Source organism: Heptranchias perlo, chromosome 2 (assembly GCF_035084215.1).
Source record: "Heptranchias perlo isolate sHepPer1 chromosome 2, sHepPer1.hap1, whole genome shotgun sequence".
NCBI lineage: Eukaryota > Metazoa > Chordata > Chondrichthyes > Hexanchiformes > Hexanchidae > Heptranchias > Heptranchias perlo.
In genome coordinates, this window is record NC_090326.1 from 65,461,449 (window position 1) to 65,478,663 (window position 17,215).

The following is a 17,215-nucleotide window of genomic DNA, read 5'->3' on the forward strand; positions in this document are numbered from 1 at the left end:
GAGTGGAAGGAATTCTTTCACAAAGATCTCTACTTTCAATGAAAAAAATCTACTTGAACACAATCATGTCACTTAGCTGTCACAAATCAAACTTGCTATTGTGCGTATCTAACATTACAGACAGTACTAGTCATAGTAATTGTGGGATGAGGAAAGGGATTCGGCGCCTACATGTAACCAGTTAATTACAGAAGAATGTGTATTTGGGAGGTACTCAAACAAAATGCTTACTTTATTGTTATGAGTGTGGTTGCTCTGGTAACATGGGTGGAGGCAAATTAAGTTATGTAAAGGAACTGGTAATCAACTGGTATTTCTAAACAACACCTACATAAAAGGTATGTTCAAACATGCAAGAGGTACAGAATGATTCAACAGTTTTTTTTAAAGTCAGTTGTAGGGAAGCTACTAGAATCTGTCATTAGGGATTATAGTGACTGAGCACTAAAACAAATATGAGCTGATCAGAGAGAGCCAGCATGGTTTTGTTAAGTAATATCTGACTAATCTTGTTGAATTTTTTGAGGTTTCTAATAAGGTAGATAAGGGAGTGACTATGGTTGTTATGTATATGGTCTTCCAGAAAGCATTTGATAAGGTTCCACACAAGATATTAGCAGCAAAAATTAGAGTGCATGGAATTGGAGGTAGCCTTTTGACTTGGGCTGGAAATGAGTTAGGATGTACGAGACAGAGAGTAGGGATAAAAAGGTACATACTCTGATTGGTGGGATGAGGCAAGTGGTGGTCCCCAGGGATCTGTTCTGGGGCCTCAACTTTTCACCATATTTATTAATGACTTGGATGAAGCAATAGAGAGAGTAATATATTCAAGTTTGCAGATGACACTAAGTTAGGAGGGACAGTAAGTAATGCAGATGGTAGCAGGAAATTGCAAAGGGACATAGATTAAATGAGTGAGCAAAACTATGGCAAATGGAGTTCAACGTAAGCATGTGTGAGGTCATCCACCAAGAAAGAGGCGACCCAAGAAAGATAATTCAGAGTATTTTCTAAATTATGAGAAACTGGAAATTGTAGAGCAGCAGAGAGATTTGGGAGTGCAAGTACACAATAATTAAAAGCTAGTAGACAGGTACAAATAGCAATCAAAAAGGAGGAGAGAGTGGTGGAGAATTGAGAGGGAATTCCTATCTCTGTCTTGAAAGATCCAATTGACCTAATGTTGACCTTTATCTCAAGAGGGCTGGAATACAAAGGGGAGGAAGTTATGCTTCAGTTGTACAGAGCCTTGTTCAGACCCCATTTAGAGTACTGCATTCAGTTTTGGGCACCACACCTCAAGGAGGATATACTGGCCTTGGAGAGGGTGCAGAACAGATTCACTAGAATGATACCGGGGCTTAGAGTGTTATATTATGAGGACAGGTTGCATAAACTTGGCTTGTATTCCCTTTAGTACAGAAGATTGAGGGGTGATCAGATCAAGGTTTTTAAAATGTTAAAAGGATTTGATAGGGTAGATACGGAGAAATTATTTCCTCTGGTGATACAGTCTTAAAATTAGAGCTAGGCCATTCAGAAGTGAAATCAAGAAGCACTTTTTCACAAAAAGGATAGTAGAAATCTGGGACTCTCTCTCCCAAAAGGCTGTGGATGCTGGGACAATTGGAGCTTTCAAGACAGAGATAGGAATTCCCTCTCTAAACTCTCCGCCTCTCTCTCTTCCTTTAAGGCATGCCTTAAAATCTACCTCTTTGACCAAGCTTTTGGTCACCTGTCATAATACCTCCTTATGTGGCTCGGTGTCAAATTTTGCTCGATAACGCTTCAGTGAAGCGCCTTGGGACGTTTTACAATGTTAAAGGCGCTATATAAATGCAAGTTGTAGTTGCAGTAGATAGATTTTCGTTAGGTAAGAGTAAAAAGGGATCGGGAATAAAGGCGGGTAAATGAAGTTGAGGTGCAGATCAGCCATGATATAACTGAATGATGGGAGGAGGCTCAAGGGGCTGAATGGCCTACTCCTGTGACTAATGGTCCCATGTTTTCCAGCCTCCTTATTCAATATAACTGAATTGCAAATTCAAACAAAAAAAAATGTTCTCATGCTCAGAACTTTTATCTTCTGAGGCTAGGTTCTGAACGACTGTTGCTAGAAATCCACAGGCCACAAGCCCAGCGATTACACTGGGATTGCGCCCGCCGGTACCCTCCAGCGCTGACCCCGTCACAGTTTTCAAGGTCAGTTCATTTGCATGGGGCCAGCAGGCAACTGCCCCCACTGTGGTCGCATCTCTAGACCCTGCTGCTGGTCCACCATCGGGGGAAAGAGAGGGGTTGCCCTCTTCTCCATCAGCTCACTGTGAGGCGGCCAACAGAATTAACTTTTTAAAAAAATTTCCCTTCTTTGGGGGTCCAGGCTGCTTCCCTGGCCTGTTGCCTTCAACTCCAAGGGGCCCAGTTGCAGCTGGTTTGCCTCATCTCTCTTGGCATACTGGTCTCCAGTGTTACACCAGGACTGTTCTGAACCAGGGTAATGAGAGGTCTCAATGTAGGTATTCCTTGCCCCTATCTCTGGCTCTGTCCCTTTGGCATCATTGGCCATGTGTAGGGCAGGCATACAAGGAACTTGTAACGCTTGGAACTCTTGGACTCAGCAAGGACCCGGCGTATCTATGTCCCTGCCTTTTTCTCGTACATTCTGCTGGACCCCTGCAAGGGTAATGGTGGGAGTCTGGCGGAATGCCCGAGAAAAATTTGGGGTCAACATTTCAGTGCTCAATCCTGCTGCTCTATTTAAAAGCATAAACAGTGTGGTATATTCAGTAGGAACAACGAGGAGAGGCAATATAAACTAGAGGGCACAACTCTAAAAGGGGTGCACGAACAGAGAGATCTGGGAGTATATGTGTGCAAATCAGTGAAGGCGGCAGGGCAGGTTGAGAAAGTGGTTAAAAAAGCATACGGGATCCTGGGCTTTATAAGTAGAGGCATAGAGTACAAAAGAATCGAAGTTATGATGAACCTTTATAAAACACTGGTTCGGCCACAACTGGAGTATTGTATCCTGTTCTGGGCACCGCACTTCAGGAAAGATGTGAAGGCCTTAGAAAGGGTGCAGAAAAGATTTACTGGAATGATTCCAGGGATGAGGGACTTTAATTATGTGGATAGACTGGAGAAGCTGGGGTTGTTCTCCTTGGAACAGAGAAGGTTGCGAGGAGATTTGATAGAAGTATTCAAAATCATGAATGGTCTAGACAGAGTATATAGAGAGAAACTGTTCCCATTGGCGGAAGGGTCAAGGACCAGAGGACATAGATTTAAGGTGATTGGCAAAAGAACCAAAGGTGACATGAGGAAAAACTTTTTTTATGCAGCAAGTGGTTAGGATCTGGAATGCACTGCCTGAGGGGATGGTGGAGGCACTGGCAGAGGTTTGGAGACATGTGGAATAAACTTCCAGACATAGTATTGGAGGCAAAAGTCCTGGAATCATTTAAGAAACAGTCGGATGCTATATTAGGGGTAGGCATTAGAAACTCTCTGGATTGATGAACTAAGGTGGGCTGAATGGCCTTCCTCATCCATACTGTTCCAGTACAGCTACAACACTGGCATCTACCCGACAATGTGGAAAATTGCCCAGGTACGACCAGTCCACAAAAAGCAGGACAAATCCAATCCGGCCAATTACCGCCCCATCAGTCTACTCTCAATCATCAGCAAAGTGATGGAAAGTGTCGTCGACAGTGCTATCAAGCGGCACTTACTTACCAATAACCTGCTCACTGATGCTCAGTTTGGGTTCTGCAAGGACCACTCGGCTCCAGACCTCATTACAGCCTTGGTCCAAACGTGAACAAAAGAGCTGAATTCCAGAGGTGAGGTGAGAGTGACTGCCCTTGACATCAAAGCAGCATTTGACCGTGTGTGGCACCAAGGAGCTCGAGTAAAATTGAAGTCAATGGGAATCGGGTGAAAACTCTCCAGTGGCTGGAGTCATACCTAGCACAAAAGATGGTAGCGGTTGTTGGAGGCCAATCATCTCAGCCCCAGGAAACTGCTGCAGGAGTTCCTCAGGGCAGTGTCCTATGCCCAACCATCGTCAGCTGCTTCATCAATGACCTTCCCTCCATCATATGGTCAGAAATGGGGATGTTCACTGATGATTGCACAGTGTTCAGTTCCATTCACAACCCCTCATATAACGAAGCAGTCCGTGCCCACGTGCAGCAAGACCTGGGCAACATCCAGGCTTGGGCTGATAAGTGGCAAGTAACATTCGCGCCAGACAAGTGCCAGGCAATGACCATCTCCAACAAGGGAGAGTCTAACCACTTCCCCATGACATTCAACGACGTTACCATCGCCGAATCCCCCACCATCAACATCCTGGGGGGTCACCATTAACCAAAAACTTAACTGGACCAGCCATATAAATACTGTGGCTACCAGAGCAGGTGAGAGGTTGGGTATTCTGTGGAAAGTGACTCACCTCCTGACTCCCCAAAGCTGTTCCACGATCCACAAGGCACAAGTCAGGAGTGTGATGGAATACTCTCCACTTGCCTGGATGAGTGCAGCTTCAACAACACTCAAGAAGCTCGACACCATCCAGGACAAAGCAGCCCGCTTGATTGACACCCCATCCACCACCCTAAACATTCACTCCCTTCAATACTGGCATACCATAGCTGCAGTGTATACCGTCCACAGGATGCACTGCAGCAACTCGCCAATCTTCTTCGACAGCACTTCCCAAACCCGTGACCTCTACCACCTGGAAGGACAAGAGCAGCAGGCACATGGGAACAACACCACCTTCACATTCCCCTCCAAGTCAAACACCATACCGACTTGGAAATATATCACCGTTCCTTCAACATCGCTGGGTCAAAATCCTGGAACTCCCTACCTAACAGCACTGTGGGAGAACCTTCACCGCACGGACTGCAGCGGTTCAAGAAGGCGGCTCACCACCACCTTCTCGAGGGCAATTAGGGATGGGCAATAAATGCTGGCCTTGCCAGCAACGCCCACATCCCATGAACGAATAATAATAAAAAAAATTATTATCTTGCAACAAGGTAACCGTTGTAAAGTTGTAAAATTGAGGGTTGGAAAAGTGAACAAAGCTGACCAAGGAGTTACATTCATTGAACACGTACCTTTGATCAGGTCTAAATCTTGTATCAGTGCGTGGCAGGTAGGACTTTGCGTCAGCTTCCAGTTCATTTAATCCTAGTGAAAATTTGGTGAGACCATAGTACTGCTCAAAATCTTTCGGCATGGAATCTAGAAAGAGGAAGAAATGTATAAACCTTGGTGGCAATGTAACACACATTCTCCGATGCAGAATCTAAGCTTCCCAAGTGACGATTCTCAAATCAGTGATTTACAGAAAATTAAAACAATGATATTCAGAAAAATCCACTAAATGAAGATAGAATAGACTGTACAATTATTTTTCAAGTGGAAAACCCCAGCCAAAGTTTCCTCTCATTTTGGGCACTGTACAACTATAACCCACTACTATCTTTATTTCAGGTTGTTTTTTTTAAAAAGGGAGTTGATTTCTCCCACCCAATCCAATTCCCTAGCCAAATTGTTTACTCAATACAGATCTAGTTAACAATGCAAACTTTTAATTTAGAAAAATCTAGTACACTAGGCATCAAACCTTCTAAATATGCCTGGGAACATTTTAACAAAACAAATGTGTTTGATTCTAACTAAAAATTTGTAGGCATTAACTCATCAAATTTAGCAGTGTTGGCAAAACTAAAGGATGATTTGACTGAGCTTGGAATGTTGACAGCTGCTTGAATACGCTACAGGTACTTTTAGATTGCCTAATCCTAATGATCCTGTCTGGAAAGAGCAACTTTCCAGTTGGCAACCATCCCAATGGACTCTTCAGTAGAAATGCAGGGAACTGACTCCCCAAGTTTAGTTTCCTAAAATCGGCTCCATTAATCCAATGACACATTCATAGACCTGCAGTTTCAAGTATCAGCAAGGTTGTCGCTTCACCAAGCATGGGAGCACTGATACTTGAGTATAGGTGGTGGAAAGAAGTCTGTGCATCTTATATGGCAATAACTTAGTGTTCTGCTCACTTATCATTCAATAACCTACTTTATCCCTTTATTTAGCTATCTGATCAGACCATTAAAAAAATATATAAAAAGTCACAGCCTGCGGTGAAAATCTACTGCAACACACTTTTAGCTCACGTGTTCAGGGCCCTAGGATTTTGCTATTCCACAGCTCCTACAGGGTTGAATTGGCAGCAGTCATCTGCCATCACAAACCAGTTTCAAAAATTTTGAAAAACCCACTGTCCATTCAGCTAATAATTCAAATGTAATGTGCACCTAAATAATCTTAAAGTTTGCAGTAAAGAAGAATAGTTGAGGACAAAAATAAAAATGAGAACAAGGATCCAAAACATCACAACTTTTTCTCACAACACACTAAGCTGACCCATAATGGGACATCATGCATATCAATTTTCTTATAGACCACAACCTTCAGAACAATATTTCTGTAACAAATGTGGTATTTTGCTTCAGATTCAGCAGCTGTGAAATCACAAAACCCCAGAGTCCTGAACACATTTGCTACAAGTACAGCAGAGATGCCAACTTGCCAAATTTAGCACAGGAACACAAGAACAATCTTTCATGAAAATCCAAATGCCCTAATTTTCTCCTCGTTTCTTAGTTTCACCTTGCTGAGGGTTTGCCTCTTCAATATTGCTACGGACAGAGGAGGTTTCAAGTGCTTGACTTTCAAAATCACCTCTGGCACAAGCATAGTGTAGCAGAAGTTCACTGCAGGCTCTGGTTATAAAAAGAAAGCTGGTTTGGTGAAATAACAAAAAGTTACAGTGCATAGCTTATTGAATAACAAGTGAACAGAGCATCAATTTATTTCCTTGTTGCCATATAGTCTAGGCAAGCAGATGGGATTATTTGAGCACAATTAGACTATTGTTTTGTAGTGCCAACACACATAAATTTTGAGCTGATGGTTTAAAAATTCTCATCCCATTCCATCCACCTCTTAGGCTCACAATAATGTGGCACATTTCAGATAATCTAATCCTGATAATTTAACGCCGTAATTTTCACTAAAAATTTGAACTATCCAGTAATTTGAATTAAATAACGTGATACAGCAAAGTGGGAATTCAGTGCTTAAAAAATATTGAATCAGATAATTTTAAATAACCAACTTTTAATTGAGTAGACTGTATATGCTAAGTACCAAATTTCATTTTTCAAATTTAGTTCCAAAATTTGGACAACCCAATAAAATTTTAGCATGCCAACTTAATAATCTCAATTTGAAGATACTAGGCTGTGTATGAAAAATTATTACAGTCTTGGTGCAATTATGCAAGAATCTACTGATATGTTTTTGGACTTTTACACTATTCTATTTGGGTTCAATTCCTTTAAGCAGATTTCATGTCCCCTATGAACCAGGATTTAGGAACATAGGAAGACTAGGCCATTCAGTCCCTCTAGCCTGTTCTGCCATTCAGTGAGATTATGGATGATCTGTATCTTAACTCCATCCACCAGTCTTGGCTCCATATCTCTTAATACCCTTAGCTTGCAAAAATCTATTGATCTCAGATTTAAAATTATTAATTGAGCTGGCATCTACTGCTTTTTGTGGGAGAGAGTTCCATACTTCTACCATCCTTTGCGTGAAGAAGTGTTTCCTAACTTCTCTCCTGAATGGCCTGGCTCTGATTTTAAGGTTATGTCCCCTTGTCCTAGATTCCCCAACCAACGGACGAAGTTTCTCTCTTTCTACCCTGTCAATTCCTTTCAAAATCCTAAAAACCTCAATTAAATCACCCCTTAACCTTCTATATTTTCTACATTACACACAAAGAGTTGACCATGTAATTTAGGGATTGGTATAGAAACAACTGAACATACACTTCATTATTGATCAACCACAGGACACAACAAAGATGGGAGTTTGAAATCAGAAATATACCTATTTAATGCACTCTCAAAGCATTAACTGTTCTTGTTAGATGCTAATAAGATGCCATGTGTATTTTGATTGATACTAGGAAAAGGACAAAAATTTGCTTCAGGCCATATCAGTGCAACAGAAACACTCAAAATTTTCAGCAGAATTTAAATCTACTGTTAAGATGCAGGAGTTTGTAATTTGAGTAACTCTGTGTACCACTTACGTCAGCTGTAGACAAGTACAGATCACAGTAACCTGGCCACCTGTTACCATTCTAGCAATTGGAAATAATTATCTTGATTAACCACAACCAAAACAACAAATATATCAATTTAACATGCAGTTAGAATGTTTGTCTGAAATACTCATACTAAATAATCAGGTACAGGTTAAATTCATAGAAATACTTCCAGTATAATTGTAAATATCCAGCAAATATCTGCCATCACAGTGGTAGCACTGGCCTGAACTATTCTTAGCACTTACTTAGAATATCTAGAACCCCACTAAGCTATGTCTGCATCAGGTGTGCAGCAATTCAATATTCCTACACTACTTGCACTATGTACTGAGTGCCAAAAAACACTAGGAAATAAGACACAAAGCATTAATTCTATAGAGGTTCCGATGAATGTCTAACTTATTCCCTTTTTTGTTAAAAATACCAGAAAAGTGTAAGCTCAACTGGTAGCACATACTGCTTGAAGTCAAAAGATTATGGGCTCAAGTCCCACTATGGATTTAAACACATAGAGCCCGATATTAGGAGGGAGGCAGGTTGGCAGCGGGGGGGTCGACTGGGCGCGTGGGTAATGTGCCCAGTGAATTCGGGGTGCTCCGCATGCAATCGCAGCTTAATTGAAGGTACTTACCTTGGCTTCCGGGTTTCGCGCTGGAAAGCTGCGCAGCGGGCGGACTGCGCAGCCGCATCATAGGCTGTCAGCTGGAGGAGCCCTATTTAAAGGGACAGTCCTCCACCGACTGATGCTGCAGAAAATAGGCAAAATTACAGCATGGAGCAGCCCGGGGGAAAGGCTGCTCCCAGGTTTAATGATGCCTCACTCCAGGTCTTACTGGATGGGGTGAGGAGGAGGGGGAGGACAGAGGTCTTCTCCCCGGCAGACGGGAGGAAGTGGCCTGCCTCTGCCACCAGGAAGGCCTGGCTCGAGGTGGCAGAGGAGGTCACCTGCACCACCAACATATCACGCACCTGCATACAGTGCAGGAGGCGCTTCAATGACCTAAGTAGGTCAGCCGAAGTGAGTATGTTTACTCATTCCCCTACACTCCGTCTGCCACATCACTGCCCCCACCCCACATCTCCTTCTGCACTGCCAACACTACTCTATCACATCACTCCTCACAGCCACTCAAAGCTCATTCTCATCTTACCTGCACTTACTCACCTCACCAGTACTCATCCCGCCACTACCACTCAACCCAATCCTCATACAATCTCATGGCTCTATCTCATACTCACCCTCTCATGCATCTCTTTCACGGTCAGCCTCACTCAACCTGCCACTACCTGTGCTGCAGCCACAGGGCATGCATCACATATGTGCAGCAGGAAGCGTAAGGCAAATGTGTCATGAGCATGAAGGGGATGCACAAGGGTGTTTGAGGGTTTGTCATGGTTTTTACTTATATTTGATTTCTGATCAACTCACATTACATATTATATTGTCACCACTACTGCCACGTCTTTGCAGATCTTGTCTGGTTTGTGCAATAATGCCCTTTCCTGAGGATCAATATGAAGACCCCTTGTGTCAGTGCAGAGTAGGTGTATTTGCAGGGTTCTTTTGTGCATACGACTGAGAGACGTCGGCGATGTCCCCGGTGACACCCTGGAAGGACGCGAAGGAGAAGTCGTTGAGGGCAGTGGTGACTTTGACAGCGACAGATAAGAAGATGGTGCTCGGGCCAGCCGGGAGCAACTCGGTATGAAGGAGGCTGCAGATGTCCACGACTACGTCGAGTGACTCTGAGCCTCTGTATGCATTCTGCTTAGAGAGATCCAGGAAGCTGAGCCTCGGTATGTAGACCCTGTGGCGATGGTAGTGCCTTCTGCGATGCATCTCTCTCTGCAGTTGCCCTCCCTCCTGCTGTGCAGTTGGATATGTCACAGCACTGTGTTGTGGGGCTCCACGTGTCAGAGGTGGACGGCGTGGCCGGCGAGGCTGGTGATGCTGTTCGTCCTCCGAGGAGGTCATGACTGCAGCTACGGCGGCCCCCATCCGGAAGATGTACGTTTGAGGGGGTCTGCAAGGTAGGTCAATGTGTCTGCACACCGGGGTAAGTGTGCAAGTTTGTGAATTTTATTGTTAGGAGGAGGGTGGTGGAGGCCAAACTTTGTCCAAAGTGACAGAGTGGCCTCCTGCAATGAGTGAGGGTCCTCCCCGCCCCCCCCTGTCAAATGGACCTTTGCAGCTGCCACAGGCTGATGGCTGCAACATGTCCATTTCAACTGGGAGTGTTTCCCCCAGTACGGGAAACAGTCTCAGTTGAGATGAAAATCCCAGCCCTCCTAAAATATCATATCAATCAGGTCTGCTAATGACCTGAAGTATCAAAATAATTACCTTAAGTGGCATTCCGCCGGCTTTAACTGCCGGTGGGAGTCCAGCATGCGGGGGCTGCGCACGCATGTAAGCGCATCACTGGGGAACCCGGAAGTGGGCGGGTTGGAGCCGGGCTCCGGACCCGTCCCGGGAATCCCCGATTTTCAGAGCCCCCCCGCCACAAACCCGCCGGCTCGGAGGTCCGAAAATCGAGCCCATAATCAGGGATTGATATTTCAGTGCAGTACTGAGGGATTGCTGCATTGTCAGAGGTGCTGTCTTTCAACTCAGATGTTATACCAAGCCCCTATCCACCTGTTCCAGTGGATGGAAAAGTTCCCTTGGCACCATTGAAAGAGTAGGAAGTTCTCCACGTGCCCCAGCCAACATTACTTTCTCATCCAACACCAACAAAAACAGATTATTTGTTCATTAATTTGCTGCAGGTGACATATTTATCTTCGTAACAATGACCGCACTTTACAAATAATCCATTGGCTGTAATACTATGTGATGCCCTGAGGTGGTGATAAGGTGCTATATAAATCAAAGTTTGTTCATTCATTTAACAAATTAGCTTTACACCAAAGAGACTAATGGGGATGGAGGAAATTAGCTTACTTCTGTAACTGTCCATTTCAAAGAGATTAGCATTTCAGTACAGCATATTGATGGAAATGGTTTGATGGTTATAGTGTGAAAGTTGGAACTGGAGATGGTATAAATTTTAATAGATGGCTCTCACTAGCACCATGAACATTGGGAAAGCCATGGTCCATAGGGAGAGGAGTGAAAAGAAGGGAAAGGAGACAGTTTTCTTAATGCCACATTTATACTGCAACACAGGTGCAATATTGGTCTATTTTCACAGCAAAACAAGTAGAAGCCATGTTTTGACCGTCTACTCGCACTGTCGTGAAGTTCAGAAAGGCAAGACTCCATACAATATTGCACTCCAGACCGCCACTGCTGCTGTCATTTTTAATGATCCAAAAGAACTGATGATCTTGACAACTAATATGTACGCTGGTGTAGCCGGTCACTAGTGTTGGTTTGGTCTTTAAAAGCTTAATTTTAATTTTTGGCAGGGATTCATGCCTTTTATTTTAATACTCTACACAGCCAATGTCCACCTTTTCTGATGTGAGATCATTACTCCAATGTGATTTGAGATAGAAGTGTTTTAAGCCAGCCACCTTTCTGTAATTACCAGGAAGCTGTTACTTTAAAAGGATGGAAAATCCAGCAGAGCCTGCTGACCTCTGCATCCAAATTTACAAGTTCTTCTGGACACTTAAGTGCTGCATCTGCGGTGCATATGTGAACTTTATCCTTTGGTCTTCTCATTTTTTTTTGTGATAACCATAGAAGATTAGTGGCTTAGAAGATTAGTGGCTTGGAATAATGGAATCAGTCGTTACAGGACAGTAAAGTCAGGCACATTCAGGCTGTCTCTTGCAACCCATACGACAGACACAGCTTGCTGCTTTCAACCACATTTGCGTTTTTGACATGAAAACGTCTCAGGTATACCGCTGCCCCACAACTGAAAATCTCTAACTAGGATTTGCTCAATGTCGACTGCTCTGAGAATATCAGCAACACTTGCTGTACTTGTACTGGGTTTCAGTAGATTAATAGGAAACATGTATTGAAAATGCACATTTATATATATATATTTTAAATTAATTCTAGTTTTTTAAAAAAACACTGGCAGTATTAATTTGAAAATTACAAGGCCTAATGTTTAAGACCTGTTTTCTTTAAAACAGACTATTATTTTTGCAAGCAGTAGACTAGATTGCAATATATCAAAGGCAACTGGAAATGTACTTTAAAATAGATCGCACTTTATCACATTATTGCTTACAACAAACTCTGCTTTTCTGAATTTAATTTGACACCTACAACAGAGGTGACCTAAAGAAGAAAACAGAGCCCTTTTTCGCAAAGATATAGATTAAAGTAACCTTTCTCCTTAAACCTTACCTTACAGAATTTTTGTACTTGGTCATATATGTAATGCCTTCGTAAAAAGCCACTAAACAACTTTACTGTCAAACTAAAATAAGATTCAATATTAAAAGTTATTTGACACAAAGTCACTTACTCGGTCTCCAGATGCAGGTTGCTGATGGGGGTGCACCATAATATATACCTTCATGCCATCTACCAAATAGTCGATTCACTACTTTTCCATTTTGGTCCATTATGGTCCCTTCGACCTCATTAACATTTGAATTCCAATATTTTGCCTAAAATATCAAGGATAACAGAAAATTGGATGCAAGCTCTTCAGCTCAGAATTGTGAACATCTACCAAGAAGCATTCTAATACTAAGTACAGCAGTAACCATTGAAAATGGATCTTGTGTAATTCAGAAAATTCACATTAATTTACATTTTATTCTTAGTTTGTGCAGTAACTTTATTAAATTCAATTACTCTTATAATAATTCCAGTCTTAAAATGCCCATGCAGCATTAACTTTGATTTATTCCATATGTACCTAACCAGATACAATAAAGTCACCATTCACTACATGCAACTGATATCCTGGTATTTCACCCTACAAAATTTAGTTGGTGTATAATTGCAAGTACTTGAGGCGACTGTTTTTAGAGAGCTGTTCTTTAGTCTTCCCACTAAGCTATTCTGGTCATACCAAGGTTATTCAAAATAGCACAATCACATTGTTATTATGAAACACCTTGAAGGTTGTTTCAATAAATTTTAATTAGTTTTAAAAACAAACTTTGCATGTCTTTCTGGTTGATGGCTGGGAGCCAGATTCTCAGCCACAGTGCCTGGATAATCTGTGCTTTATCATCTTGAAGTTTGTCTTTAGAATACAAGAGTTCAGGACTCTGAAGTCCCGAATCAAATGGCATTCTCCTGTGATTTCAGAGTATGAAGTAGCAGAGTAAAACCCTGAACTTTCCTTGTCTGGTGGTGTTCTCCTTATAGCCTCAGGAAATACAGGTACACCAAAGTCTGGGCAGGCGTAGCATTATTACGGGTTCATTGCTCCTGTTTACTAAAAGGAAGATTGGCCCTGTTAACTTTTTGCTGTGGATAGGGAATAGTCAAGATTGCTGCTGACAAGAACAAAAACTTACGGTGGCATCTGGATTAAGTCTTTGGTAGTGGGTGGGGGCAAGAAGATCATATGGCCAAGACAACTCTGCACAGTCTGAAGCTCGAAGGGATAAGATGCCCAAGTTATTTTTCTTCCCCATGTAGGAAGACTACAATTCCTATTTAACATGGAGGTTATTAAATGAGGAATTATTCTCACCTTACAGCATCCATTTCCCTCACAAAAAACTGCATAATTCTAAGGTTCAGTTTAAACTAACACAACAAAGCTAGCAAACAAAAGTAGGCCAATGCCATCTGAAGTGGTTTGTATAAACTAAATATAGGTTTACCCCAGTAAACGGGTTAAGGACATATCCACAGTAAAAGCTTCTGGCTGACATTCACAGTCCACTTGTATCTGATACAGTAGGATTTTTAAAAAAATATTTAAAAAAAACAAACTATCATAATCTATAGAATAGGGGGACTTTTTCAGAAAACATTAGCTTGCCTCTACAAAATAGAAACTGATTTTTCATACCTTCACAAATGTCAACTTGCACTGGCAAATGCTGCTATTTTTATTCCTTATGAGAATCTCTCCATAATGTTCTATCCATCTCTGCCCACTCAGAATATTGTGTATACAAGAGGTTACTTTATTCCATTCATAATGGTCTCCGTACCTAAGGAGTAAAAGTATCGATCAGTTAACAGATTTTTTTTTGCAGACCCACAGAAATATATTTAGAACATTTATTCTATACGAGCTTACTTAAAAATACTGAATCCTTTCTTTGATAAGAAGTGCTATTACATGTTGAGAATTGACAGCAAAGTGCAAACAGCTGCAAGTTATTTAAAATAAGTTTGGTCCGAACCACTAGAAAAATCAGGGCCATGTTTTTAGCACAGAACCTGTGAAAGTCATGCCATTCCACATAACCTACAATCCTCCCTGAAAATCATCCAGCTCTGCCCCTCCTAACTTATACCTGTTGCTGACTGTTACTCCGGGGCATCAATGCTGCTGCTTGCTACAGATTGGAATTCCTGATCTTGCAACAGTTATGGGATATAAGGAATTTCCACCCATGACATGCAGTGATGATTAGTCCCCCAGAGTGTCAACAACAGATAGGAGTCTGGAGCAGCAGGGAGGGTTAACTCCAGGGCAGAATCTGAAGACGGAAATTGAGAGTGGATTCAGGAAAAAGTTATTTTTTTAAATTTAGAGGCACTTGTTCAATTTTACAATTTATTAAAACAAAAGAAAGTACTTTGTTGTGGGGCAGGGCAGAATTTGCATCATGAATCTTGAGCAAGGCCAATGCTAAAATGTTTTCACAGAAATATTGATGGAATGGCAAGATTTGATCTCCAAAACACTAGGAAAAATTCCAGAATCAGATTTGATACAAACAGAATGTGATTTATTCAGTTACCATTAAACAGTGGCCCTGATCATAAGATCTAGTTTGCTGTTGTGTTAGAGCTCAGTATATATCCATTCAATTCCCATTTTTCTACAGGACTTAACACTTCACTTTTGGACCTATTGTGTATTGGAGTTAAGTTTCTCTATATTTAATCCTTTCAAGATCTTTCAGGATACATTTTCTCTTGGCTATAATTATTTTCAGGACCTCAAACAACTCCAAGGAAACAGCCCGCCCAAAGTTCATGGGGTCCTAATTCAAATATGCTAATCGGGGTCCAATGACACCATCGGACCCGGGCAGCGATTTTAAGTTCAGCCTGAGCAGGGAAGCTGCTGCTCCAACAGGATCCACAAGAAACATTTAGGCCTCCACTACCCTGGACTCCCACCCCTCTTCCCTACCGCGAGACCCTCATGGAATCCTCCTATTGGAATGTTGGCAGGTGGCCAAGGGCCATTCAACTATCCACAGGCTGGCAGATATTTCATGACCACTTCCCAGCCATGCCGGGCAAGATGTGAACTGGCGGCATGTTAATAAAACCTGGCGGTTAAAATCACCATGTCCTCATACTTTTGCAGGTAGGCGGAAAACTAACTGAAACCAGCGGTTTCATACCAGAAACCCACTGGCTGTTAACATTCCTCCCACTGGTTTGGCACCTGCATTTGCACTCAATTCCAGGGTACGGTAGTGTAGTGGTTATGTTACTGGACCATTAATGCAGAGGCCTGGACTAATAATCCAGAGAACACGAGTTCAAATCCCAATTTCTGCACTGTGAACATTTCTTAGAAAGGATATATTGGCCTTGGAAGGAGTGCAGCGCAGATCCACCAGAATGTTACCAGGGCTCCAAGGGTTAGATTATGAGGAGAGATTACATAAACTAGGCTTGTGTTCACTGGAATATAGAAGGTTACAGGGTAATTTAATTGAGGTTTTTAGGATTTTGAAAGGAATTGATAAGGTAGAGAGAAATGTTTTCTGCTGGGCAGTGGGGGGGGGGGGGGGGGGAAGGGTAGTCCAGGACAAGGAGATATAACCTTAAAATTAGAGACAAGCCATTCAGGAGAGAAGTTAGGAAACACTTCTTCACGTAAAAGGCGGCAGATGTGTGGAAATCTCTCCCACAAAAAGCAGTAGATGCTAGCTCAATTAATAATTTTAAATCTGAGATCAATAGAGTTTCACTAGCCAAAGATATTAAGGGATATAGAGCCAAGGCAGGTGGATGGAGTTGGGATACAGATCAGCCATGATCTCATTAAATGGCAGAACAGGCTCAAGGGGCTGAATGGTCTACTCCTGTTCCTAAGTCTCCAGTCCCACACCAACGTGGCTGACTCTTAACTGCCCTCTGAAGTGGGCAAGCAAGCCACTCAATTTTAACAAACAGCTTCAGCATTGTGGGAGCACCATCACTATATAGATTGCAGTAGTCAAGAGGTTAGTCCACTTTCACAAATCTTCAGTTTGCATATGAGGATGGGCAATAAATGCTGGTCTTGCCAGTGATGCCCACATCCTGAGAATTAATTTAAAAAAATTAAACCAATGGAATATGAAATCTAAAATCAGATTTAGCTGATATCTTGACACTATACTCTTTAATTTGTTAAAAGAAAATCAGTTGAATGTACTCGAGAAGGAGGAGGAAACATACACACACACAACCTACAGGATGTGTGAATGGCAGGGTAGGTTGTAGCAAACTGCTACAATCTGCTTGGTTCCACATACATTCAAAAAGACAGCTTTCCAGCACTACCCTACTTATAACATTTAGACAAATGTAAATACAATGGACATTTTAATTGGCAAGATATTGGTAGTAGATGTTTGCCTTTGGAAACTCTAATGGTAGGTTATTCAGTAATCCAATGCCTCATCTTGATAATTCATACTCGTGTCTGTATTCTCTAGTGGTCAAGGGAAGCTTGGAGAGATCACTGAAGATTAAAGGATCAATTGCACGAAATGACTACCTTATCTCTTATCATTAACAGTTATAGACTCCCAAGCCTGACAAAAACACTTAAGTAACCAATTGGACTTGGCAAAGAGCAGAGATTGTGTCAGAATGTATATACACCAGATTAAACTCTAAACAATGTTACATTGTTTCTATGACTTGGGGCTAAGATAGACAGCTGCATA

The 17,215-nt window shown here is 42.1% G+C and overlaps 1 protein-coding gene across 2 annotated transcripts in view; it reads right to left on the bottom strand.

Annotated features, from left to right (window-relative positions):
* osbpl3b (oxysterol binding protein-like 3b) overlaps positions 1–17,215 on the bottom strand; it is a 226,963-nt gene that overhangs the window by 21,904 nt on the left and 187,844 nt on the right. For both annotated transcript variants that reach the window (XM_068001962.1, XM_068001971.1), the window contains 3 exons: positions 14,155–14,299; positions 12,643–12,787; positions 5,136–5,262 (listed from right to left, as the gene is read on the bottom strand). In XM_068001962.1, coding sequence (XP_067858063.1) covers positions 5,136–5,262; positions 12,643–12,787; positions 14,155–14,299 — 417 coding nt within the window. The remainder of the gene's footprint in view (positions 1–5,135; positions 5,263–12,642; positions 12,788–14,154; positions 14,300–17,215) is intronic.